General features: G+C 51.2%; 1 protein-coding gene and 1 long non-coding RNA gene across 2 annotated transcripts in view; one reads left to right on the top strand and one right to left on the bottom strand.

The window, feature by feature from the left end:
* The window catches only part of LOC138991462 (uncharacterized), a 41,843-nt gene that overhangs the window by 378 nt on the left and 15,409 nt on the right, over positions 1-26,056 (top strand). Inside the window, exon 2 of the long non-coding RNA XR_011467407.1 lies at positions 8,767-8,855. This is a non-coding gene — a long non-coding RNA (uncharacterized lncRNA). The remainder of the gene's footprint in view (positions 1-8,766; positions 8,856-26,056) is intronic.
* On the bottom strand, positions 19-10,750 carry PIK3IP1 (phosphoinositide-3-kinase interacting protein 1). Its single transcript, XM_005908514.3, has 6 exons — positions 10,534-10,750; positions 9,486-9,602; positions 9,275-9,394; positions 8,207-8,401; positions 8,033-8,111; positions 19-1,592 (listed from the first exon to the last, which is right to left on the bottom strand). Exons 1-6 carry the CDS (start codon positions 10,601-10,603, stop codon positions 1,388-1,390), a joined length of 786 nt encoding a protein of 261 aa, XP_005908576.2. The 5' UTR covers positions 10,604-10,750; the 3' UTR covers positions 19-1,387.

Genomic DNA, 26,056 nt, shown 5'->3' with positions numbered 1-26,056 from the left:
TTAACGTTGAGTCAAATGCAGAGCAATTTCCTGCGCTTTTATTCGCAGGTGTCAGAATGAGGTATATAAAAACATGTACACAGAAATGCTTTTATAGAAAAGTAGAAACCGGTAATGTTCTCTGCATCATGACCAACAAGAGACCCCCCGAGGCCTAGGTCCCTCAGCAGGTGACTTCTGGGAACAGCCTGCCCGAGAGACAGGGCCCCACAAACCCGGCCTCCGTGAAGGGTGGTGGCAGGGCTTTGGGAAGGAAGCTCTGCGGACAGGTTAGCTCTGCTGAGGCCCCGGAGTGTGCCATCAGGGCCTTGAGGCTGACTGGGCCTTGAGGCTGACTGTACTGGTAGCTTCCTCTTCAAACCGTAGTGTCACACCCTTCAGGCCCCCTCTGTCCAAAAGGCATCAGGAACCCTAAGGTCCCTTCCAATAGGTCTGTGATTGTTTCACAAGTTAGGGGTCGTGACCCTCACCCTGCTTCCCCACAGGAAGGTGCTGGTCCTGAAGCCTTCCATCACCTCACCTCCAGGCGGGTCTCCGGGGTTAACCTCCGAGCAGCAGCTCACGAGGCCCCGCCCACAGCATCATTCCTGCAGGTCAGCTGGCTGCTGTCTCAGCCCTGAGGAATGCAGAGAGGTCACTGTGCACCCTGAGAGGAGGCTGTCGGGGGTGCCCCGGGCCCGCTCAGGTCCTGGGGGCTGAGGCAGCTGTGACCCCTCGCCCTCCTCAGCGGAATGTTCAGTGCCGTTCTGCCCTTCCTCTCCTTTGGGAACAGAAAGAGCCCTGGGGCCCTGGGCCCGGCCCGCAGTCCTCAAGGCACATCGCTGCCAGCAACCTCTGCCTAGATCCTGTTCTCAACCCACAGTGCTGACTTTCGTACAGACTCGTTTCCATTTCTCAGAAATGGTCAGTAGGGGACTGCGTCCCAAATGCTGAAAAAACCAGATATGTTTTTTAAACACCGCCTCTCGACCTACGTGACCAGAACTGTGAATAACAGCACACGCCACTGAGACCCACAGCGAGCACGTGGGGAGGCCGAGGCTGAGGCCACCTTGCACAATGAAGCAAAGGGGAGCTGGGGGAGCTCCCTGTCCATCCCTGGTTTGGTTCCGGGGCACAGGAAGCCCCTGTCACAGCGCTGCTGTGGGGGCTGCTGCTGTCCCCATCCGTGGGAAAAACCCTGCTCCACGGTTATGGAGAGAGAGCCTTGGCAGGACCCTACCCAGCCTCGCTCTCAGCCCACAGTGCCACCTGCTCCTGTCTTCGGGTTCAAACAGAAAAAGTGGGGGGTTTCAACCACAACAAAGTGTAGATCCTCCCAGCTGTGGAGGGGGTAGGTAGTCCCGCAACAGTGTCTGCAATGGGCTCCTGCCCATCGTGGCAGGGCTCAGGCTCCTGGAGTGCCCGCCTGGCCCATGAGGGGGGCACTGCCCTCCTGAAGGTCGACTGGAGTCTGGCTGGCGTGGACCACAACGGTCTTCTCATCCACGATCTCGCAGGTGGGGTTGGTGAAGGCAGACAAGGGCAGGGTGATCCGCTGCAGCTCCCGCTCGCACACTTTCTGCTCGTGCTGGGCTTTCAGGTCCTTGCCCCTGGCAGGAGAAGAGGGAAGAGTCGGGCTGTGCCTCCCGCACGGTCTGCTCATAGGCCAGCACCCTGAAGCTTGGCAGGGGCTGGCCGCAGTCACAGCCAGGCAGGGCTGTTCTGCCAGACTACCTCAACTCAGCAAGGAGCCCCTAAACCTCGTCTGTGAGATGGGGGTGACAGGAGCACAACCCTCACTCAGCTGCAGTGGGGCTAATGAAGATGGTGGGGACAAAAGAGACGCTTAAAGCAAAACGGAGTTTTGCTTTTTCAGCCCAAGGCACCATGGGATCCAGAAAACCCTTCAGCCCTCACCCATAAAGCCGTCCAGAAAACTGACCTGACCATCCTGTTCTGAGATGCCTCATCCAAAAGTCTCAGAAGGTGTGAGCTCTGACTGGAAATGGGAACCATCCCCTCCCCGGAAGGTGTGAGCCCTGGCTACAAAGAGGGACCATCCCCTCCAAGCGCAGTGGGCAAGGAGCCTCTGCGGGCTGCTTGGGTCGACGGGAAACGGACACAATGACCATGGGACCCCTGAGTGTTCACAGGCCTTCTCCTGGTACTCCATGACCCAATCAGGCTGAGGTGTTAACCCCATTTTATTCACATGAAGTGCTCACTCCATGCTGAGGGCTTGACGTGCATTACCGTACTTCATTCTGAACCCAAACAATTAGGTGTTATCATTCATTTTATAGATGAGGAAGTAAGTCCAAAGAAGCTGAACTCTCCAAATGACACGGTGGGCTCGAGCCCAAGTCTGTTGGACTCTGGCTGATGCTCAAGAGAAGTTCTGACCTTATCAGGGTCACCCCCACAAAAAGGATAGGGCAGGGCCTCACCCACCCAGTCTTCGGCTGCACATGTCGGGTCCACCCCACTGGGCCGGCCACGCCCACTGCAAGCCAAAGGGGGTGGTGTGCGCCTGGCACATTGCACACCAGAACCCAGGTCAGCATCCTTAACACAGCAATCAGACACGGCTCAGCCGTCAGAGGAAATCTTCCCGGAAGGAGCCCATCCTGAAGAGGCCCTGAAGCAAGCAGCTGATGGATGACCTGGTGCGGCAAACAGGCCTGCCTCAGAGTCCCCAGGGAGACAACCGAGAGCAGACGGATGACACAGCTATTGCCCAGGGAGGTGCAAGGACAAAGATTTCCAGAGTCACAAACGCTGAGGACAAGGGCGCTGGAGGGAAAGGAGCAGGGGCCTCCTAATTGCCTTTAAATCAACCAGTTCTCCACCCCTGGAGCAGCCCAGCCTGGGCTGTGTGACACCGCCTTGGGGAGCCTTGGTTTCATCATCTGTGAAATGGGAATGATACCTGACTCCAAATATGATGATGAAAGTGAAAGTGGAGTCACTCAGTTGTGTCTGAATCTTTGCGACCCCATGGACTGTAGCCTACCAGGCTCCTCCGTCCATGGGATTTTCCAGACAAGACTACTGAATGGGAAAGCATTTGAAAACCATGGGACTGCTATAAAGCTCACAGGGGGCTGTTGCGATTTGCCCTGAAGGTGATGTGACTCACCAGGCAACGTTATCTTAATCTGGGTTCCCACAGGAACTCTCCTACTGGACAGCCAGGGTGAGTGTTGTTTATGTGACCCCGACCACTGCCCTCCGCTCTAGGCCTTGAGCTTCATCATCCTGTAAAACAGGGAGCCGGACTTGAGAACCTCCAGGGCCCCTAACATCCTGTGAGATCCTGAGCATGACGTGTGCCCCGCGCACCCCTGCTCCTCACTGTTGGGTCACAGACAGCATACCTGTGCGCTCATGCCCCCGACTAGCCCTGGGTGGCCAAGTCTCTGCGTGTAAGCCTTGCAGCTCCTGTCCATCCGCATCGGGCTCCCCAAGCCACAGCAGAGGAGCTCCCCGAGCCCCTGGAGGGGCTGAGGAGGGCCACGGGGACACGGCTGCCTGGAGCAAGCGCACCCCCACTCATGGCCCGAGGTTCGCTCTGCCTCTGGGCACTTCTTGGTCACGGCTACTGCCACATAGAAGAGAACACCTCTACCTCTGGCATACAACAGAAAACTACAGTCTGCCCACGTCAGGAGAAACTTGGAAAGTCTGGATTTAATTCTATTAAGGAAGAGTCCCTTGGACTGCAAGGAAATCAAAACAGTCAGTCAAAGGAAATCAACCCTGAATATTCATTGGAAGGACTGATGCTGAAGCCCCAATACTGTGGCCACCTAATGCAAAGAGCCAACTCGTTGGGAAAGCCCGATGCTGGGAAAGATTGAGGGCAGGAGGAGGAGGGAGTGACAGAAGATGAGATGGTTGGATGGCATCACTGACTCAACAGACATGAGTTTGAGCAAACTTTGGGAGATAGTGAAGGACAGGGAGGCCTGGTGTGCTGCAGTCCACAGGGTCGCAAAGACACACGACTGAGCGACTGAACAAGAGGGAGTCCGCAAACAAGCCAGCAGAGAACCAAAGGCCATTTACAAAAGCAGCAGAGCATGTGCCCAGAGCCTTGTGCCAAGGCCTGAATTTCAAAACCTAAGGGGCTGGAGGAAGAAGGAAAGCAGGAACTCATGCTTTCCAAGGACCCACTAAGGTGCCAGGAAGTGGCCTTCCCACCTTCCACCCTGAGAAGGGCCACCTATGCACCGGCTGGATGCCGCACCCTTTATACGTGCGTCATTTTTGTCTCATTTCCACCCAGCACTGCGTGTCATCCACATTTTACAGCCGAAGAAACTGAGGCTTTCCTCAGCTGCCTCCTTTACCAAGCATCTGGCTGTGGTCAGCCGGGCTGTTGATAATGGTCAGGCTACGTCATACACAAGTCTTGGGGGGGAGAAAAATCAATGTGGATTAATGGGGCAGAGCTGGGCTTGAAGCTCAGCCAAGGGTAAATGCAAGGAGCAGGTGCCGGGACAAGTCTGGATGGCAGTCTCTTCCATTTAGAAGCCTCAAAACACACTCAGCCCCACATGCCTCCTGCTAATGGCGCCTGTGAGTCCTAGAGGTGCCAAGGTAGCCCCCAGCTCCTTCTGGGGTCTCAGAGAGGCCACCAGCATGGCTGTACTGACCGTCAGGCAGCTCAGCCCCTTCTCACACCTATGAGGTGGGGGGACATCCAGGCTGTTGTCTGACAGCCAAGAAAGAACAAAAGACTCATTCACTAACTCAGTTCCTCTCCTGGGCGGGCTGAAGCGTTGACTGACAGTTTTCCCCTTGCCTTTTAATCAGAGCCAGAGCACAGACACTGCGCTCGGGGCAGTGAGCTGCAGGCTGGCCACCTGAACCAGAAAACCAGGATAGAGGCCCACCAGGCTGAGCCCTTGCCCGCTCCCACCTGCCTCCCTTCCTCCCCTGAGAGGAAGCCTGGTGCCTGCCCGCCCCTCCCAGCCAGGGGAAAACTCCCTCCCATTAGCCTCCTGGCCCTTGGAAGGGTTCAGGGCTCGCAGGAATTCTATCCTGACTGCTCCAGGGTCAGGCCTGGTGGCCGGGCTGGCCAGAAAGCAGGAGTGCACGGAGCTGCTGTCTTTATCTGACATCCACCTGCTGGGTGATAGAGGCACCCAGGACCTCCTTTAGGCATCACAGGCTGCCTCAAATTATTGCGTAACTCTGAGCCACTGCTCTCGTCCCCGTCAGAAGTGGCGCTGTGCCACACTGCTGCTCAGGACAAGTTCTTCAAGGCAGCCAAGGTCAGGAACACCAACTGTCTGCCCAGACTACACTCATTTGATCATCACAACAGACCTATGCGGCATCTATTAGGATCTCTGTTTCAGGGACAGGACAGCAGAAGTGGAGAGGCTCCACCATTTATTCACGCAGAGGGTGGATTTGGGATCTGAACCTAGTACTGCCTGCGGCCCACCAAGTAATACTGTCTTTAGGAAACGTTTGAGCTGGGCAGCTCATCGCTAACCTGCCCCCGTGCTATTTTACACATGAGGGAAGCAGAGAAGGTAAATGACTTGTCCAGTGTCACACCCAGAACTGCTCACAGTTCCAGAACCAGATCCTTTTTCTTTTCACTTTTAAGCCCAGCTGTTATAGTTTGAAAGTTTCTGTTTTATTTTGAAAGGTTCTGTGCGTGTTCACCCAGTCATGTCTAACTCTTCTGCAATCCCATAGACTACAGCCTGCCAGGCTCCTCAGTGCATGAGATTTCCCAGGCAAGAATACTTTGCCGTTTCCTCCTCCAGGGGATCTTCCCAACCCAGAGACTGAACTTGGGTCTCGTGCATTGGCAGGAGGATTCTTTACCACTGAGCCAGCTGGGAAGCCTGCACTGTCTTATGCACTCCAAAGCAAATTGGCATGAAGCTCCTGAGCCTTGCTGGACTTCTGGGAGACACTGGCAATCCTTATTGGCCATGTAGCTTGGACACACCGCTGAAATCCTCTCGGTCTCAGCTCCTCGCTGTGAAATGGTGTAAAAGTGGTCCTTCTAGTGTGGTCCTGCGGCTTTGGTGCAATCGTCAGGGAAGGACACTCAAGTGGGTCTTAAGAAAGTCTAGGTGGCTGTGGTGGTTATTTAACCTGACTGGTGTTCTGCTGTCTCCATGTAACAGTTAAGGGTAACCTGGGGTGGGCATGGGTGTGCATGAAGAGGGGGCACAGCTCCACAGAACAGAGGAGACAAGGAGGTGCAGAGAAGTGGAAGGACCTGTGCTCCACAGTACTTCCAGGACACTTCCGTGACTGGGGAGAGAGGGGGCTGAGCGCTTGCCTCCAGCCCACAAGCCGTTTCCTGTGGGCTGTGCTTGGGGCACTTTTGCTGAGGAAAGGGGTGGTCCCGTGGTTAGAAGTCTGGTGACTCGGTGCCTCGCCCTGAGATTACAGGAAAGTAAATATAGGCTCTCAGGGCGCTCCCATGACAGCCTAGAGGAGCAGATCTAGAAGCAAAAGGCGTGGCTTCCTCCTCCGGCCTGAGAACTGAGCTCGCAATTAAGGACGTTTAGCAGTCAGTTCAAGCACCTGGAGGCCTGGACACTGTCACAAGACCGGAGGCAAGCCCAGTGCTATCCAGTGGCTGAAGAGGAAATATTTCAACAGCTAGACTCAGCCAACACGGTTTGGGTCTGAGCTGCGAACTGTAACCAGGGCCTCCCCATCATTCCCCCTAACTCCCTGAAATGATAAACAGGTGCCCCTAAACCTGCCCCATCCACTGTCGTGCTGAGGGCAGCGACCTTATGCTAGGGGACAGGAGACCCTCTCAGGTCAACACTTCCCCCCTCTCTGAACCTGTGCTTCCTGAATCACAGAAGATCAGAGAAGCAATGGAGCCTGGAGAGCACAAGTGCAGTGTGCCCACATTTTACAGAAAAGAAAAACAGCTATAGTTTACTGATCTCTTTCTTTGGGCCAGGCAGTCAAGAGTCTCAGCGACAGCCGTGCCCTGGAGTAGGAAACAGAACCACCCTGCCCAAAGTCACACAGATTGCTAGTCACTGGCAGGACTGAGACTGAGCTCCACCGAATGCTAGGTGTGTGACCTCAAACAAGTCTCAGTTTCCTTATCTGTAAATATCATTGGCCTTATCAGGGGTGATTGTGAGGACTGAGTTAAAGCACACATATCATTTGAAGCAGTACCTGGCCTTCAGAAATACTGCTGCTTTTACTGTTATTATTCTTACCAATATGTCCCCTTTTCCATCTGTAAAATGAGACTGACTACATCACTCTAGAGACAACTCGATTTTATTTAATACTGGGTGACCCACTGGGGCTGTGGTCCTCACCGCTGGAAAACGCAGGCCACTACATTACTTCCCTTATAGGAAGCCTTCCCAGACCACAGAAAAGAAATATCACAGATACTCAGGAATGGAAGTCAAATACCCTGATTTTTGCCCAATGTTTTGCAAATAATCTTCCCAGAGTCAACCAGGGCACAACTTGATTATCATCATGCACTCCAACTCGCTTCCTTCCTCCTGTCCTAGAGGAGATCCCACTGCTTATAGCTCAGGACATTCAAGCCCCAACTGCAAAAGCAGTGGCTGGGAACCTTTTCTAGGAGCAGATTTTTATAACTCACAGAATTCAATCTCCCAGTCCCTGCAATGAGAGCCCAGCCTCATTTCTGAAAGGCCACCCGGTTCCACAGCAGACATGCTTCCACACCAGATAGCAGGGAATATCGGTGTCAAGAGAGCTGGATGTGACTCCAGCCACTCCCAGGCAGTATAACCTTGAGCAGGTTACTTCACCCTTCTGATGAAGGCCTCCTCACCTGTACAACGGGGAATAAGAATCCCTACCTCATCATGCTTTCTGGGTGATAAGTAAATGCACCAAAGAAGAGGGTTTGTCCAAGGCCACCTGGTGAAAACTAGAACCAAGTCTCTGCATCCAAGACCTCACTTCCTTTACAAGTAAGAATGCCACAGAGGAGTCTGGTTTGACTTTGTGTACCTTCTTCTCCTCTCTCACCGAGCCCAGAAAAGAAGCTACTGACCTCTTGTAGGTGTAGCCAAGGACAATTCCAGCTCCAATGACGACGATGATCACCATCATGGTGATGCCCAGCACGTAGCCTGCCAAGGACAGGACACAAGGTTCTATTAGCTCCACCCCAGATAATCAAATATTTCTCCTTGAATTTCACAAGGACAGAGGTGGGCAGTCATACCCAGTGTTCCCAGGTCCTTCTTCTCCTTGGAGTTCACCCGCACTCGTTGGCTGATCCCAATCACTGGCTGCACAGCTGCAGCCTCGCTCCGGGCAGGCAGGGCGTTGGCAGGAGCAAACACCTCATCTCCCCCTGGCACTTCAGCGGCCTCCTCAGTTTGTGTTGCAGAGGTTGGCAGGCCCTGGGAAGTGGTATCTGGAGGTGAAGTGGGAAAACAGCTCTCATCAGAGAGTGGCCTGAGTTTGGGGGAAGCTGAGTGGGCCCACCTTAGAATGCGCTGTACACACTGAAATCAAGACCTAGGGGCAAGATCTGGCCTGAAGGCTGGACCACAGCTGGAACAAGACAAAGAAGGCTGTGAGAATGGGCCTCACCTGCCTCCCATGTCTTCATATTCTCAAATTCTTGCCGTCTTCCAAGGCCCAGCTCAGCTCACCTCCAGGGGTACCCCCTCTATGCCAAGAGGCAATGCGTAACTCCTCTAAACAGCTCGCATTTGCTGAGCCCACGCTTTATGCCAATCCCTATATTACATGCTAACATATCCCATTTAATCCTAGAGAATCGTCCTTGCTGCCCTGGGAGCCATAAGCTGGACTCTAGAGTCTAAGAAACTTGGATTCAAATCTGGACCCTGCCACTGCCTTTGGTAAGTCGCTGAACTTCTCTTTAATCTTAGATCCTCCAAACTGGGTGCAGGGGGGCTGTGAAAGAGTGCCTAGCACACAGCAGAAACTACACAAACCGGCCCGTAAACACCGAGGGGCGAGCTAAGGGCGTGGACCAACAACACACTTCTCCGGGGCTCCCCCAGCGGCGTTCCCGGCGCGGAGCTCGGCCGAGGGGCGGGGCCTAGCCGCCCACAGTTGTTTACTAGGAGCTTGCGGAGAATGAGCTCATTCCGGGCGGCGGCGCCGGCCAATGAGCTTCGGGTCCCGCGGCCTGGAGACAGCCCTGGCCAATCGGACGGGGCGGGGCGGGGCGGGGCCGGCCGGTGTCGCGCGGCCGCACGTGCGCGGCGGGTGTTGCGACAGCTCCTGGGAAGCCCTGGGCGCGGGGTCTGGGTACCTGGGCAGCGCAGGTCCTGGCAAGGTCGCTTCTCGGGAGCTCCAGCCTCGCCGCTGACGTAGCACCAGGGCCCGCGTGGGTCCTGGTCCGGGTTCCGGCAGTAGCTGTGGTTGCCGGCGCCTGAGAGGGGAGAGACGGCACCATGGGTCGGGGTTGGAACACGGCCTCCGCCCGCCCGCCCGCCCGCCCGCCGTCCGGGACGGGCACTCACCCGACTCTGGGGCAAATGCCAGGCCGCTCTGCGCGTCCAGCCAGTTAAGGCAGCTGTGGCCCGGCGCGGGGGAGGGCTGATCTGCCCGGTACAGGTGGCCGTTATCCCAGAAGCAGCCTATGAGGAAGAGGAGCCCCCCGACTGGACACTGAGTGGCGGACAGGGGAGCCCGGGCCCACCCCTCCTGGGAGACCCTGCCCTCACGTGGAAAACCCCGCCTGCCTCGCTGGGCTGTAGTGAGGCCGGAAAGAGAAGGGAGGGCGGGCGAGTGAAGAGCCCCTAGCCGGTGCCCGGCCCCCTCTGCTCAGTGTTGGCTTTTTTCTTTTCTTTTTTAAGCCGGAAAGCACTGCACAAGTGCAAGGGGTTGTTGCTCTGGAACTTGTGACCACTTTGGAGGAAGGTGCGGGGGAGCCCTGGGTTCAGGACCGTCTGTGGAGACGGTGGGAGTTTTGGGTCAGGGGGCGGCAGGACCCCAAATCCATCCGTGTGTTGTCATTCTATGTTATATAAACTCTGGTGTTCTTGTCTCCGTGGATGAGGCCACACTTTCACAGGCAGCATTCCCTCCCAAGAGAATCCTACAAAGGCCTTTATATCCAGTCAGGCAAAAGAGAGCCTCAAATGGAGGGAACCTGCCTAATTGCTGCCTGGATGTGACTCCAAACTCCCACTCCCCTCAGCAGGAGGGCCGCAGGAAGGGGCTGGGTAAGGAGGGCAAGTGCTCTGGAGACAACCTGCAAAGCCCCCCGAAAAGAACAGGACTTAGGAGTGGGGGAGGTGAACCTCCAAGTTCCATCCACTCATGAGCCACCGGCAAGAAAAAGAAAAGAGAAAGTGGTTACTTGCCTTTGTTCTTAATGGCAAAGATGGAGCTGCAAGCTCCAGGCAGGGAAAGGAGAAAGAAAAAAACAAAACCAACAAAGCTTTCATGGGACAACAGGAAGCTGCTACAAGCTCCGTTTCCTGTCGTGGTCCTGCTTGGAAAATAGGAAGCATCACCCTTTCTGCTTCATTAAGTTGCTGCAGAAAGGAAAGATTGTAATCTCACCTCCAGATCCATAGGCTTCTGCCAGGAGCATGTTGCTGACGAGGATTGTTCGCACCCAGGCCAACAGCATCCTCACCTCCTTCGTCCTGCAGGTGACTGACCAACCAGAGTCCAGCCGGGGTCCCCCTAGGCGGCGGCTCTGCCTCCCGTTCCCAGCCTTGCAGTCAGACCTGCTCTTGTTATGTGCTTCTGGTAAACAGCCTCTCTTTAGAACTGGGAGCTTCCAGCAAGCTTACTGCAGCGAGGTGGTTTTTTTATTTTTCCGGCTGAAAGGCGCCCCCTGGGTCCTAAGCCTCCTATGCCATGCTCATCACTCTGCCCTGAGTCAAGAGAGGAACTCAGCCAAGCGGAGAGAGGCAGAAAAGTTCAGGTCGTGCTTAGCAGTGGTTCAGCTTGAGACATGCACTGGCTGCATCCCCGGGGCCTTTCATCTCTTCTGTTTACATTTGTGTGAGTACATAAAGAATAATTTTGTCAAGAGGCATCTCTAGGGGTTGGGGGCTCAGGGAGTTTGGAATTATAGTCAGTAAGGCAGAACCACTTAGGGAGAACATGTTTGCTACACAACTTGGAGGAACTCAAGACTGGATGGGACACAGATAAGAGAATCCAGGTGGAAGCAGCTCTTTATACCCGTTCTTGAAAAAAAGAAAAGGGCCTTGTGGTTTATACATGTTTATAAACACTGACTCTCTCTTTTTTTTTAAACAGTGTAACTTTGCCAGAGTCATATCAGTCACATTCTTTTGCTTCTCTTTGGGGCTTGGGAGCGTCATATATAGTAGGAGCCCACTAGGGGTCTCTTTAGTTGGAAAAATATGTCCTGCAGACATTGGGACATTTGCTCAGCTGTGTTTAATAGCCTGGCCTCTCTACCAGCCATGAATTCATATAGAGGAAGTTAAGGAAAATGGTTGCCCTTTCCCCACCCCCACCCTGTGGGAAATCCATCTGCAGCAATTTATATCCATTATTAAACCTCACCACATCCATACGCCTGAAACCTTTTGGAGTTAGGCAACACGGCCCTCTTCCTGTCTGGCTGGCAGCGCCTGTTCCCAGGCAGCCTCAATAAACTGAGGGATGGAGCAGAGTGATTCGCCAAGACTACCTTGTGACTCAGGCGAATCTCAAAATAGAAATGGGAGACGGTTTCCATCTGAGGGCTTGCATCTTGCAGGCAGTAATTTAGGGAGGAGGGGAACAAAAAAACTTTTACTACGTAAGTTTCAGAAGTTTTCTCAAGGAAGAAAGCTAATGTTAAGCCAACTAATGTGAAGTGAATCTGAATTCACTCAGATTCAGACGTGGAAAGGGCAGAGAGATGAATTGAGTTGACTCTGTAGAAGTTCGGTGACACTGGGTTCCGTCCACCCATCAAATAAGACACATTGCTTTGTTTGTGCAATTGCTCTCCCATCTACACAAGCTTCTGGTCCTCTGACTCCTGACTTGGACTGGGAATAACAGACATAAATACACTGATATGCCAAATTTTTATACTTTAATAATTCTAACATATTCAGGGGTCTTTTTAAAACACTTTTAATTTTACAAAAATTTTAAGAACCTCCTATAAGTACATGTTAGATAAGGTTCTGTATACTGAAATACTGAGAAGAAATCTGTGAACAAAGTATTTGAAATATCTGCCTTCATGGAGCTTATATTCTAGGTTAAAAAGAGAAATGACAAATCTATAAAAATGTCAGGTGGTCTTAAGTGTTATGAAAAAAAGTGAAACTGGATAAGAGGGGGAGAGTAAGGAGGTGGTACCTCACTTGCTAAAGAAAGCTTACACTGTTTTCAAGGAGGATATTTTTACAGGGAAAAGGCTGAAGGGGAAGTTCTCTGTGCAGTTTTCCTTGTGAGTCCTAAGTACTCTTACACCACTGCGAGAGACGTATGATACATATTTTATTTCATTACATAAACTATATCAGCTTGGGAAAATGAGGATGCAGTTCTGATTTCAGAGTAGCAGGAGATTCTTGTGGATTGATCCCTCAGCATCTAATCTGTTGCCTTTGTAAGCAGTGAGCACTCAGTTATTGTCTGATGAAATGCTCCTCCTTAGACTCTGAAGGGCTGCTTCCGCTGGATCATAATACTTTTCCTCCTGATTACAGTAGAGACAGCTGTGCTCAGCCCGGCACTCGTACCATTTTCAGATTATCCACTGTGCCCGTATAGGAGTGCCAGGACTTCCTCCTCAGGAGCCCAAAGCTGCTTTACCTGTTGCTCTTACCATCTAATTTCTCCTTTTAAAACACTGCTGTCTACCCTAACTTACACACTTTGATATACGGCAAAACCATGTTTTGTGCTGTGCAACTTAGCTGGAAAAGTGCTGCCTGAAAGAGATAAAGAACAGGCCAGAAGAGATTTCTTTCAGCTTAGTCATCTCTGCTTTTTCTCCCTGGTAACTAAGGCGTTTATCAGGGTGATTTGATTTTTTTGAGACTGAGGGACTCATGTCTCAGTCCTTCAAAGGCACACTCTATTATAATAGGCTCAGTGCCTCCCTTCCTCGGGGAAATCAGATTGAGTTCAGAGATGTGCCTGTCGTCATCACTGATGATGTCTTGTTTTTTTCCTTAGGATCCAAATTTGAATTTTGTTTCATGTATTGGTGCAATATTGGTCATTTTTTGTGACCTATAGTTATTCTAAACTTCAGATTTCTTCTGGAAATATTACTGCAATAATAATGTGATACAATGCTACCCAAAATAGTTACTTTGGATTGTTTATTTCCTGAAGATAACATTGTGAAATATAATACTCCTGTTTTACTAACTATTCCAGGGATGTTTAACTATTGGTTTCATGTTAAATCATTGCTAATCCAGAAAGGAACTAAAAAACCTCTTGATGAAGGTGAAAGAGGAGAGTGAAAAAGTTGGCTTAAAGCTCAACATTCAGAAAACAAAGATCATGGCATCTGGTCCCATCACTTCATGGGAAATAGATGGGGAAACAGTGGAAACAGTGGCAGACTTTATTTTTTGGGGCTCCAAAATCACTGTAGATGGTGATTGCAGCCATGAAATTAAAAGACGTTTACTCCTTGGAAGGAAAGTTATGACCAACCTAGATAGCATATTGAAGAGCAGAGACATTACTTTGCCAACAAAGGTCCGTCTAGTCAAGGCTATGGTTTTTCCTGTGGTCATGTATGGATGTGAGAGTTGGACTGTGAAGAAAGCTGAGCCCTGAAGAATTGATGCTTTTGAATTGTGGTGTTGGAGAAGACTCTTCAGAGTCCCCTGGACTGCAAGGAGATCCAACCAGTCCATTTTGAAGGAGATCAGTCCTGGGTGCTCATTGGAAGGACTGATGTTGAAGCTGAAACTCCAATACTTTGGCCACCTGATGCGAAGAGTTGACTCATTGGAAAAGACCCTAAACCTGGGAAGGATTGGGGGCAGGAGGAGAAGGGGACCACAGAGGATGAGATGGCTGGATGGCATCACCGACTCTATGGACATGGGTTTGAGTGAACTCCAGGAGTTGATGATGGACAGGGAGGCCTGGCGTGCTGCAGTTCATGGGGTTGCAAAGAGTCGGACATGACTGAGCAACTGAACTGAACTGAACTGAATCCAGAGAGACAAGCCTATTGAATTACCTCATAAGGGAGCCTCTAGAGCATTTCCCAAGAAGGATGGGCAGTTTGCTTTGAACTTAGCTCTAAGAAAGCCTTCATCTGTTAAAAGGCTTAAGAATGCTTTTTGTCAGTGAAAGGGCCAAGATGTTGGTTTTAAAAAAGTCTGTGATGAGATCTGATGAGTTGACTCCAGATATTCTCTCCATATGATGTGCTGTCAAGGGGCCGTAAGTACTTCCCTGGAGACCCAGTGGTTAAGACGCCAGGAGTCTGCTACAGGGGACATGGGTTTGGTATTGATCCCTGGTTGGGGAACTAAGATCCTGTATGCATCACAGCATGGCCAGAAAGGAAAAAAGCGACCACTGAGATTTTGCTGAGAGGTGTTTGGGTGTACAATCACAAACTGAGCAGGGGGTGATTTTATGAAGCTTGTTAGGAAATAATAGTCCAGTCAAAAGAGCTAAACTCCAGTGGTGTTTCTAAAGTTTGGCCTTCAGTGAGTTAGGTTATGTACATTTTGGTACATGACGAAGTGTTCAACAAACATTTGAAACAAAAGGGAAAAGCAAAGTATGTGAAGGAAAGAGTCTAATAAGCCCACAGAGAGTAGTAATTTTTTAAGGGTAAGCAATAAAACATCCAAGGGCTTCCCTTGGTAAAGAACCCACCTGGCCAATGCAGGAGATGGGGGTTCAGTCCTTGGGTTGGGAAGATCCCCTCCAGTAGGAAATGGCAACTCACTCCAGTATTCTTGCCTGGAAAATCCCATGGACAGAGGAGCCTCAATGACTATTGGGTTGCAAAGAGTTGGACACAACTGAGCGACTAAAAAACAAATTACTTAGCATAGGTAATCCCACGTATCCTTAGCCTCTCACTGTAGGGGTTGAGAATACAAACACAAATGTCAGGATTCAAGTCCCAGCTCTATCACTAGCTACCAGTAGGGAAGCTACTAAACTCCCTGACTCAGTTTCCTTATATGGGAGAGAGAGAGAAAAACAGTGCCTGCATCACTGAATTGTTGACATTCATGAAGCCTTGAATAATTAATTGTCAGTTTTTAATAAATGTGTCCATTTTTGTGTCACTAACCTCAACTTAGAAATACTGAGTACATTTGCTGTTTTTCAGAAAATTACAATCTGGTTATAAAGATCAGACTAACACGTTTGAAAATAAAAACAAGATGGGGCATTTATAAGTAGGTGTTGAAGGGCATGGCAGGAGGAAAAGGAGGCAACCGAGGATGAGATGGTTGGATGGCATCACCGACTCAGCGGACATGAGCTTGAGCAAACTCCAGGAGACAGTGGAGGACAGAGGAGCCTGGTGTGCTGCAGTCCATGGGGTTACAAAGAATCAGACACGTCTTTGAGACTAACAGCAACAACCACAAAGTCTGACACAGATGATAAAGGTTTATCAGTTCAGTGATTATTTATTCAATGCTGTTCACAGGCGGGCACTAAGCTGAGCGCTGAGGATGCAACAGGGACCCTACCAGGTCCTTGTCCTAGAGAAGTTCACAACCTTGTGATAGGTCAGGCGTCAGTGGACAGGCAGAGCAGTGTGGAGAGGGACTCCCCTGATACTCCAGTGACAAAGTCCATGCGTCCAATGCAGGGGGCCTGGGTTTGATCCTCGTCAGGGAACTAGATCCCACATGCCTCAACCAGGGAGTCTGCATGCCACAATTGAAGATCCCTCGTGCTACAAAGAAGATTGAAGATCCTATGTGCTGCGACTAAGACCCAGAGAAGCCAAATAAATGTGTTTTTTTTTTTAAAAAACACACACACAGAGATGTCAATACTAAAGATTTCTGCTACTGGGACTCACAGGAGAGGCAAGTGGTCTAGTTTTAAGAGGTCAGAAAAGGCTTATCAGAAAAAGTAAAATCTGAAAGGGAAAGATCCACTTTCTTGGCAGGTTGGAGGATGTACAGAAGCCTGGTAGGGGGCTGTCGCCATGGCTGCTGGAGCCTTCAGGGAGGTAATTAAAGTGAGGCTGAGAAGCCAACAAGTGAAGTCGAAGAGGGAAACACCAGGTTATGGAGGTTCCCGAATGTGGGCGTTATCCTGAAGATGAGGCAGATCCAATATAGAGTCAGACTTGTGTTTTAGTTAGCTGACTTGGGCCGCAGCATGCAGAATTAGAGGAAGCCAAGGCAGAGCTGCAGATGGTGACTGCAGCCATGAAATTAAAAGATGCTTACTCCTTGGAAGGAAAGTTATGACCAACCTAGATAGCATATTCAAAAGCAGAGACATTACTTTGCCAACAAAGGTCCGTCTAGTCAAGGCTATGGTTTTTCCTGTGGTCATGTATGGATGTGAAAGTTGGACTGTGAAGAAGGCTGAGTGCCGAAGAATTGATGCTTTTGAACTGTGGTGTTGGAGAAGACTCTTGAGAGTCCCTTGGACTGCAAGGAGATCCAACCAGTCCATTCTGAAGGAGATCAGCCCTGGGATTTCTTTGGAAGGAATGATGCTAAAGCTGAAACTCCAGTACTTTGGCCACCTCATGCAAAGAGTTGACTCATTGGAAAAGACTCTGATGCTGGGAGGGTTTGGGGGCAGGAGGAGAAGGGGACGACAGAGGATGAGATGGCTGAATGGTATCACTGACTCAATGGACGTGAGTCTGAGTGAACTCCAGGAGTTGTTGATGGACAGGGAGGCCTGGCGTGCTGTGATTCATGGGGTCACAAAGAGTTGGACACGACTGAGCGACTGGAACTGAACTGAACTGAGACAGAGCTGAAAGGCCTAGAGGAGGCCGTTGCAGTGGCCCAGGTGAGAGAACAGTGGGCCTGTCCTGGGGCTGAGGCCACCTGGGTGTGAATGCTGCTCTCCACGATGGACAGGAGTTTGAGCAAGCTCTGAGAGTAGTGGTGGACAGGGAGGCCTGGCATGCTTCAGTCCCTGGAGTGGCAAAGAGTCAGACAGGACTGAGCGACTGAGCTGAACTACCACCTAATAGCTGTGTGACCTCAGGCAGGTTGCTTAAGGCCCCTGTGTTTCTGTTTCCTAATCTGGAAATGGAAAATGGTAATAAAATTTACCTCAGAGGCTTGTTGGGAGGATTAAAACACCCAAAACACACCTGTCCGACTCATAGTCTCACAGACATAGGCAGTGTGGCTGAGGAAATGTAGCACATGAGCAAGACTCTGGCTGAGGGGGTGTCGGGAGCAAGCCGGGGGACCTACAGAGTCTGCGGAGGTGGTGGTGGTGCCACTCGCTGAAACCAGGATCGAGAGGAAGAGCAGGCTGCGGAAAGGCTTAGAAAATGTGGCCAAAGGTGTGTGGCTGGCAGCCAGGAGAGTGTCTAAAGTTAGAGAAGCTGTTTCGGGAAGGAGGGTGGGGTCAGCATTGCCAAATGCTGCCAGGAGCGTCAAGGAAGAGCTGAAAAGAACATGTCAGTGAGACTTCCCTGGCAGTCCAGAGGCTGAGACCTCATGCTCCCGACGCACTGCACCTAAGAGTTCACATGCTGCAACTAGGGCCCCCGGTGCAGCCAAATAGAGTAAAAAAAAATTTTTTGCCATAAATTGGGGAGGTCAGAAGTGTGGAGTCCAGGAGCTGTAGACTGTCAGGAAGAGGAAGCAGGAAAGGAACAACTTGGGTTTGGAGCTGGAGTCATTGCCCTTGGCCAGTTGCTAGGTCTGGTGTGGGCAGTCACATGACATGATGGACTCTGCCGGCTGACTTTAGGGAGGCAGCACTTTTGCCGGAACCTTGGCTGTGTCTTCAAAATGTAAAAACGCTCATCCGTATCATTTCAGGTGTGCCTAGATGATCGTGGTGTTTGCCGTGAATTATTTTAATTTGTCCTACATGGCTGTAGTTATTAATAGCGTTTATATTCACGTGAACAGTGTGTAAACTGGGTGTTTATCTGTTAAATCTGTCCTGGATGCAGGAATTAGCATGTAGCTGGGAAAATATCTCTGTACCACCTTTTGAATCCTGAAATTCTCCTCCACTGAATCCTGTTGATTCCCTCAGTAGCAGCTGTGTCTGGGCTGAGTCTCCTTTCCCACGTCACTCTCCCCTTCTCCCGCTCCTGCTCTGCACTGTCACGTACATCGTTCTCTTCACCCACCTTTTCCCACACTTAGCTTCCTCCCATCTCCTCTTCAGAGATATTCTTTAGGGACTTCCCTGGTGGTCCAGTGGCTCAAAGACCCCACACTCCCGATGCAGGGGGCCTGGGCTCAGTCCCGGGTCAGGGAGCTAGATCCCGCATGCCACAACTAAGAGTTCTTATGCCACAGCTAAAGATCCCACCTGCTTACAGTTAACACCCCATGTGCCTCAGGTAAGACCCGGAGCAGCCCTTCCCCCAAATATATATATATATATATAGTTTAAGAAATAAACTATATTAATAAACTAAAATTAATAAACATTGTAATATATAATCTCCAGACTCTGTTACAGTAAAATGAAGAGAGAAGAAAAAAAAAAATTCCAAACAGGATCAAAGAGTGACTGTGGCTGGAGGAGGTGCAAGGATGAGGGAAATGAACGTCTTATTACCGCGAAGCCCAGATAACAGAACCGAGCATGTCACAGGGGAGTCATAAGTGGACGCAGTTTGGCCCCAGCTTGGCAAGACCCTGATTTCAGTGACAGGAGGTCACGTATCAGCTTCAGGCTCTCAGTGTGTCCTGTGAGTTCCCATTGGCATTTCTACCTGGAACTTTCTTCTACGTTTACCTTAATGGCTCAGCTGGAACGCAGCCATCGCCACCTAGCGTTCTCGAGCTTTATGCAGTATTGGCAGCCGCTTCCTTATTGTCCTGATATTAGAAATAGAAATTCCGCCCAGTTGCAGCCAGGCTGTCGCCGCCCAGGTGTTGGAGGGGCACTTCCACTTTATAGGACCTTGTCCCTCCCAGCGCCGAGGGGCCTTTTGTCGCCTTCAAGAGCCGTCAGATTCATGAAGAAGCTCCCCGCCCCTCGGGTGGCTCTGCCGTCAACTGTCTCACCGCTTGCTGCTCTGACTTTGTGCTCCCTTGGCTGTGAGAGTAAAAGCTGCCCCAGTCAACACGGCAGTGCTAACACGCGTAAAGCGTTTAGAAGAGCGGCTCACATGCATGGAGAGCTATGACCATTGATATGACTGTTGTTACTGCCACCATCCCAGATCAGCAGCTATGCTGATGGTTATGAAAATCCACATGATCTAGAAATGGGGTAGAGAATACTTGGTTTCCTCTCCGTTTTGTGGCCACCAAGGAAGTCCCTGCGAGTCCTTTGATGCACAGAAGTTTTTCAATTTTGAGGAAGTCTAATTGGTCTCTTTTTTCCTTTGGTTGTTTGAGCTTTGAGTGTTATATTTTACATGTGTTTGTTTAGCTGTTCCAGCACCATTTACCCATTGGCTCAATGGTAAAGATTCTGCCTGCCAATGCAAGAGATGCAGGAGACTCTGGTTCAATCTCTGGGTTGGGAAGATGCCCTGGAGTAAGAAATGGCAACCCATTCCAGTATTCTAGCCTGGAAAATCCCATGGACAGAGGAGCCTGGTGGCCTGCAGTCCATAGGATCACAGGGTCAGACATATCTGAGCAACTGAGCACAAACGCACACCCTTCCCATTAAAATAATTATGCAGTGTCTTTTTTTTTTTTTGCCCTACTGTGCTGTGCTTGGATTTATCAACCTCTTTTGTCATCCTGCTTTCTGAGTTGGTATTTACTATTTAGATAGCCTTGTTTGCACTGTCTTTTCTGGAGCCAGACTCACTAGGTCTCAGGTCCCACCCTCAGACGTCAGAGAATGCTGGCTGTATTTTTCAGTTCATCCTCACAGAAACTCGGACCACTCCCGCCTGCCTCAGCCCAGACCTAGTACCTCCTGCCAGTTGTGAATTGAATTTCTGGGGTAAAGGACTGCTAAGAAAGCCTCTGTCTTTCTTGTTTAACCATTTAATTTTTTGTGTATTTTTGGTTGTACTGGGTCTACGTTGCTGCACATGGGCTTTCTCTAGTTGCAGAGCTGGAGGGCCGCTCCTCACTGTGGTCCGCAGGCTTCTCGTTGCGGTGGCTTCTCCTATTGTAGAGCACGGACTCTAGAGCACGCAGGCACGGTAGCTGCATGCACGGGCTTTGTTGCTCCGCAGCACGTGGAATCTTCCCTGTCTAGGGATCGGACCCATATCCCCGGCACCCAGCGGGTGGATTCTTATCCACGGTACCATCAGGGAAGTCCAGAAACCTCTTAGTGGAACCAGAGCTCTCCAGAGGTCAGGAGTGGCACCAGCCTTACAATCTGCTGTATGCTTTTTTGTAAATTACTATCTTGGAGAAGCCATATGAGGAAACACATGGGGGAAAAAACTTATCTTTTGAACTTCTCTCCTATTGCCAAAACAAGCCCCTACAAGTGCTGTGTGTGTATATAACGTGTCCCCATCCTTAGACAGGAGGTGCTCCTGGATGACGCGGCTTGTTCAGCTTGTACAACGCCCGCATGTGTCCCGGGAGCAGAATTCACCCCTCATGCCCGTGGAGTCTCCTGTCATCCTCGCCAAACTCAGCTTTCCTACTGGGCCACTGAAGACAGAATTTACATCTCAGTCGTTTCCCCGAGGGAGGTCTGAAGTTCCTTCTTCCCGCTCTAGCGAATAACCAGGCGAGGGACCCCAGAGAAAGGACGTGCACATGCTCTGCTGTTCTTTAAAGGATCAGGCTCGTGGCTCCTGGAGCAGACCTGAGGGAGGAGGGATAGCCGACCACGTCCACAGCTTCCGGGTGTCTGTCCTGAGCTCATGCAGATTTGGGGTGAGCAGAGATGCCCAGTTTTCTCCCATAATAAACAGGGTGTCTCCTGTGAAATTTGGCTGTAGCAGTCATCCACCAGCTGGTTGACATACATAAACTTCCCCTGTGGGAATTTTCAAACAGATACAAAAGCAGAGAGACTAACGAGTTAGCAGGTACGTGTCACCCAGCTTATGGCGCTGTCAACACAAGGCCAGTCCTGTTCCTCCCCTCCCCCCACCACTCCCTCTCCCCACTGCATTATTTGAAAGAAAATTAGTATATTGATCAAGTTTTCAGTTTCTACTTGTTCTTGAAGCTGTCTCCCTCAGGTGCGGGAATGTGAGCTGTCATTTAGCTTGCTCTTAGCAGCTTTATTGAGCCCAGCGTTCTCTCTCTGGCAGTGTTTTTGGTATTGGCAGAAGCACAGGAATTTTCTGGCCTCAACAGTCAGAGTCCCGGGAGCCCATCCTGTGTCTTCCCTGTGATCCCGGCGCTAGACCTCCGCTCGTGAGCTCTACCGGCTCATCTCTCCTGACGGTAGGGGCTGGGGGTTACTCTTCACGAGGGTCTAGGCTGGCTCAGAGAAGGGGCTTAATACCGAGTTGTTGTTGCCTGACTGGATGAATTCCATTTGGCCTTCCCCTCACCCCAACCTCACCCTCAGCTGTGCACCTGGTTCTGTGTGTCTAAATGAGGAGGAAGTCACCTGAGCCTCACTACCCCTTCTGTCCAGCTGCAGAATCCAGCTTTTTCCTGGCTCCCCCTGCTGGCCGCTCCCGTACAGCTGCGACAGGTTGATGCCAGAGCCAGCTCTGCCAAAGGGAAAGTTGAACACTGTCCTGAGGTGGCCAGGCCAGTCCAGGCAGGTCTGAGGAGGAGAGCAGCTCATGGAAAACAGCTCTGGGAAGGGCGGCTTTCCGGGGAAGGGACAGGGAAGGTGGCCCACTGCCCACCTCGGTCAGGAGAGTGGAGCTGGGGCCTCAGCCCTGGAAGGCCACGTGGGCCCGTGAATGAGCAGGTCATCAGGGTGTGGGTATCAGGCCAGTACTGATAATAGAGTTGGGCTTCTCCCGCCCTTAAGACACAGCAGCCCGGGGTCAGACATAGTCACTGGGCAGGCAGGGGGCTGCAAAATTCTACCTTGGCCTCCATGGAGGTCGAGGCCAGGAGGGTGGTGAATGTAGGCAGGAGCATCCCCCCAGTTCCCAGCTCTTTGGACGAGTGGCAACTCTGCAGAGCTCTGGGTGCATGTTTCTGCATGGAGGGGCCCTCCCTCCACCCTCCATAATTATAATAAATTTTCCACACCTCCCCACTCCTTTGATCACATTTCTTGGTTATCTGCACATATTTCTCTTTTCCAAAACACGACTTCCCCGGAAATGGGCTGTGGCAGGACGCATCTCACCAGACTCCAGCCAGCCTCAGGCGTCAGGAAGAGGGTGGGAGGTGGTCCAAGCCTGAGGGCAGGGCCCCTCTCCTTCCCTCCAGCTCCTAAGCCTAAGAGCCAGGATAATTCCACCCTGAGCTGAACATGGAAAATGGGCTTTTGTTCTCTTTCAGGGTGTAGAGTTTCCCCAATACATAAGGAAGGGAACCCAATCCAGAAGAACCCCAGGGCATGAACATTGCCATTGGACTTGGGCAGGTGTAACTGTGAGACAGTCCCTACAATGAAATGTCTGGAAGGAGTTAATTTCTGTGCAGGGTGATGGGGAAGGAACAGTGGCCCGTGACCTGCTGTCTTATGGGGGAAAGGAGACCGTGCACTTACAAAGTGTAAGTATATAATACTAACACATCAGGTGTGCTGTGTGCTAAGGTTTAAGAAGAACCTGGGGAAACAGAGAGGGGAGGATGTGTTGTGTTATATTAGGTGGTTAGAGAGAACGGCTCTGCCCTGTGAGTGCCTGGAGAAAGAATATTCCCGGGACTCCGTGGGTGGTCCAGTGATTTACGACTCTGAGCTTCCACTACAGGGGGTGAAGGCTCGATCCCTGGGGAATTAAGATCCTGCATGCCACACGGCTGAAATAAAGAAATAAAATGTAGATGAACAGCTTCAAAAAAGAAAAACATTATTCCAGACAGGGCACAGCGAGTGCAAAGGCCCCAAGGTAGGAGTGTAGGAGCGTGCTAGCTTGTGAGAGGAACATCCTGTGTGGCCAGAGCCGGGTGAGGGTGGGAGGGTCAGAGAGGGAACAGGAGACCGGGTCCTGAGGGGCCTTGCACACCTCACAGAGGGATTTGGATTTGCTTTGAGTGAGATGAAAAGCCCATCAGAGTGTTTGGAACCCCCACTAACATGAGCCCACTGACGTTTGAAAAGACACCCTGGCTGCAGAGACTGCTGGTAGGGAGGGCTGTGTGGGCAGGGGACCAGCCGGATGACGGGGTGGAGAGACGAGGTGGCCGGGCTGGGCAGCAGCAGGAGCCAAGGAACACTCGACTTGCAGATGGGGCTGCAGGTACAGCCAGCAGGGCGTGCGGGCTGCCTCCAGGGCCTGGCCTGGGAGAACAGGCTGCCCTTCACTGAGATGGGGGTTGGGCGGGGGCTGTAGAACAGCAGGTCTGAGGAAAGATTCACCAGTTCTGCAAGTGAAGGGGTCCTCTTCAAGTTACAGTAGACATTTCAGAGAATTGGCTCCTCAAAGGAATAATAATAATGGCTAATGACATTTCATCATGAGAAACGCTGGGCTGGAAGAAGCACCAGCTGGAATCAAGATTGCCAGGAGAAATATCAATAACCTCAGATATGCAGATGACACATCGCCCTTATGGCAGAAAGTGAAGAGGAAAAAAAAAGCCTAAAAAGCCTCTTGATGACAGTGAAACAGGAGAGTGAAAAAGTTGGCTTAAAGCTCAACATTCAGAAAACGAAGATCATGGCATCTGGTCCCATCACTTCATGGGAAATAGATGGGAAAACAGTGGAAACAGTGGCAGACTTTGTTTTTGGGGGCTCCAAAATCACTGCAGATGGTGACTGCAGCCATGAAATTAAAAGACACTTACTCCTTGGAAGGCAAGTTATGACCAACCTAGATAGCATATTCAAAAGCAGAGACATTACTTTGCCAACAAAGGTCCATCTAGTCAAGGCTATGGGTTTTCCAGTGGTCATGTATGGATGTGAGAGTTGGACTGTGAAGAAAGCTGAGCACTGAAGAATTGATGCTTTTGAACTGTGGTGTTGGAGAAGACTCTTGAGAGTCCCTTGGACTGCAAAGAGATCCAACCAGTCCATTCTGAAGGAGATCAGTCCTGGGTGTTCTTTGGAAGGACTGATGCTAAAGCTGAAACTCCAGTACTTTGGCCACCTGATGCGAAGAGTTGACTCATTGGAAAAGACTCTGATGCTGGGAGGGATTGGGGGCAGGAGGAGAAGGGAACGACAGAGGATGAGATGGCTGCATGGCATCACTCGATGGACATGAGTTTGAGTGAACTCCGGGAGTTGGTGATGGACAGGGAGGCCTGGCGTGCTGCGATTCACGGGGTGGCAAAGAGTCGGACACGACTGAGCAACTGAATGGAACTGAACTGAATGACATTTAGGGCTTCCCAGGTGCTGTGTGTGTGCTCAGTCGCTTCAGTCGTGTCTGAATCTTTGCGACCCCATGGACTGTAGCCTGCCAGGGTCCTCTGTCCATGAGATTCTCCAGGCAAGAGTACTGGAGTGGGTTGCCACGCCCTCCTCCAGGGGATCTTCCTGACCGAGGGATCGAACCCAGGTCGCCTGCATCTCCTGCATTGCAGGCCGATTCTTTACCCACTGAGCCACCTGGGAAGCCCTAATTAATTAATTGGCTGCATCCGGTCTTCACTGTGGCACACGGGATCTTTGTCGCATCATGCAGAATCTCTGGTTGTGGCATGGAGTCTCTAGTTGTGGCACACGGGCTCTAGAACAAGAGGGTTCAGTAGTGTGCTTGGACTTAGTTGCCCCGTGGCATGTGGGATTTTAGTTCCTGACCTGGGATCAAACCCAATTCCCTGCACTGCAAGGCAGACTCTTGGCTGTAGGACCTCCAGGGAAGTCCCGAGCCTCGATTTTCTCATCTGTGAAATGAGTACTGGGTGAGACTGCACCAGTCACAGTCATGAGAATCAGAAGAACCGTGTGCTCAATGAATGAGGGAGCTATTAGGGAGGGAAGACTTGTTATTTAAACCTGGCTGTAGAATTCCTCTTAGGAAAATGTCTTTGTTCAGACCATGGAGCATGGTCTGCCCCAGCCAGCTCTTCTTCACTGTCTGATTGCTGGCTGACTTTCCCCAGCAGCCCCTACACAGTCAGAAATGGCCCTTTTCTCCCTCAGTGATATGAAGGCATTTGTCATTGTGATTGTCAGCTGTTATTTGGGCGTCAAGCGTGTGTTTGCCCAGGTCCTTCCTTTTCTGAGTCCCCGCCCCGTTTCCCCCCACCCCACCCCTACATCTCTGAGTCGAAGCCTGCTCCAGGCTCCTGCTGCAGGGCCACCACCTTCTCAGACCTCCTGCAAACCAGCAGAGCCTTTATCTCCCTCTCCCCTCTGCTGTCACATCCTCTCCGGAGGTTCGGACGTTTCCTTGTGTGTGCGTGTCCCACGTCCTGTCCTCCCCGTGCAGCCGAGCACCGTGAGAGCAGTTCAGCCCTTCCTGGCACGTCGCCCTCTCAGAACATCTGTCAAATGAATCAGCCATCGCTGAGTGCCAAGCACTATTCTAGGTGTTGGGAACACAGAGATGAATTATCTTTGCACGAACCCCGTCTGCAACGAAGCCTGGCCCCGTGTGGGGAGATGGATCCATAAAAGGATGATGTAAAAGTAGAAATTATGCAGAACAGGGAGATGGCACTTAGGGATGGGGCCCTGGGATCCACAGTCAGACAGTTCAAGATTCGGGTCTTGACTCTGGCACCACGCAGCTGTGTGAACATTGGCAATTACTTGACCTCTCTGGGCCTCTGTGAGATTAAACAGAACCTACTCCTCAACCACCGGAGAAGGCAATGGCACCCCACTCCAGTACTTTGCCTGGAAAATCCCATGGATGGAGGAGCTTGGTGGGCTGCAGTCCATGGGGTCGCTAAGAGTCGGACACAACTGAGCAACTTCCCTTTCACTTTTCACTTTCATGCATTGG

The sequence above is a fragment of the Bos mutus genome, chromosome 17 (genome assembly GCF_027580195.1).
Source record: "Bos mutus isolate GX-2022 chromosome 17, NWIPB_WYAK_1.1, whole genome shotgun sequence".
NCBI classification, from domain to species: Eukaryota; Metazoa; Chordata; class Mammalia; order Artiodactyla; family Bovidae; genus Bos; species Bos mutus.
The sequence above is the reverse complement of the archived record's forward strand: the minus strand, read 5'-3'. Positions and strand labels throughout refer to the sequence as shown.

Coding starts and splice junctions, on each gene's coding strand:
- PIK3IP1 (XM_005908514.3), bottom strand. CDS start 10,603: ATGCTGTTGGCCTGGGTGCGAACAATCCTCGTCAGCAACATGCTCCTG. Junction 9,603..10,533: donor AGAAGCCTATGGATCTGGAG/GTGAGATTACAA, acceptor TCTTCCTCATAG/GCTGCTTCTGGGATAACGGC. Junction 9,395..9,485: donor GGCATTTGCCCCAGAGTCGG/GTGAGTGCCCGT, acceptor CTCCCCTCTCAG/GCGCCGGCAACCACAGCTAC.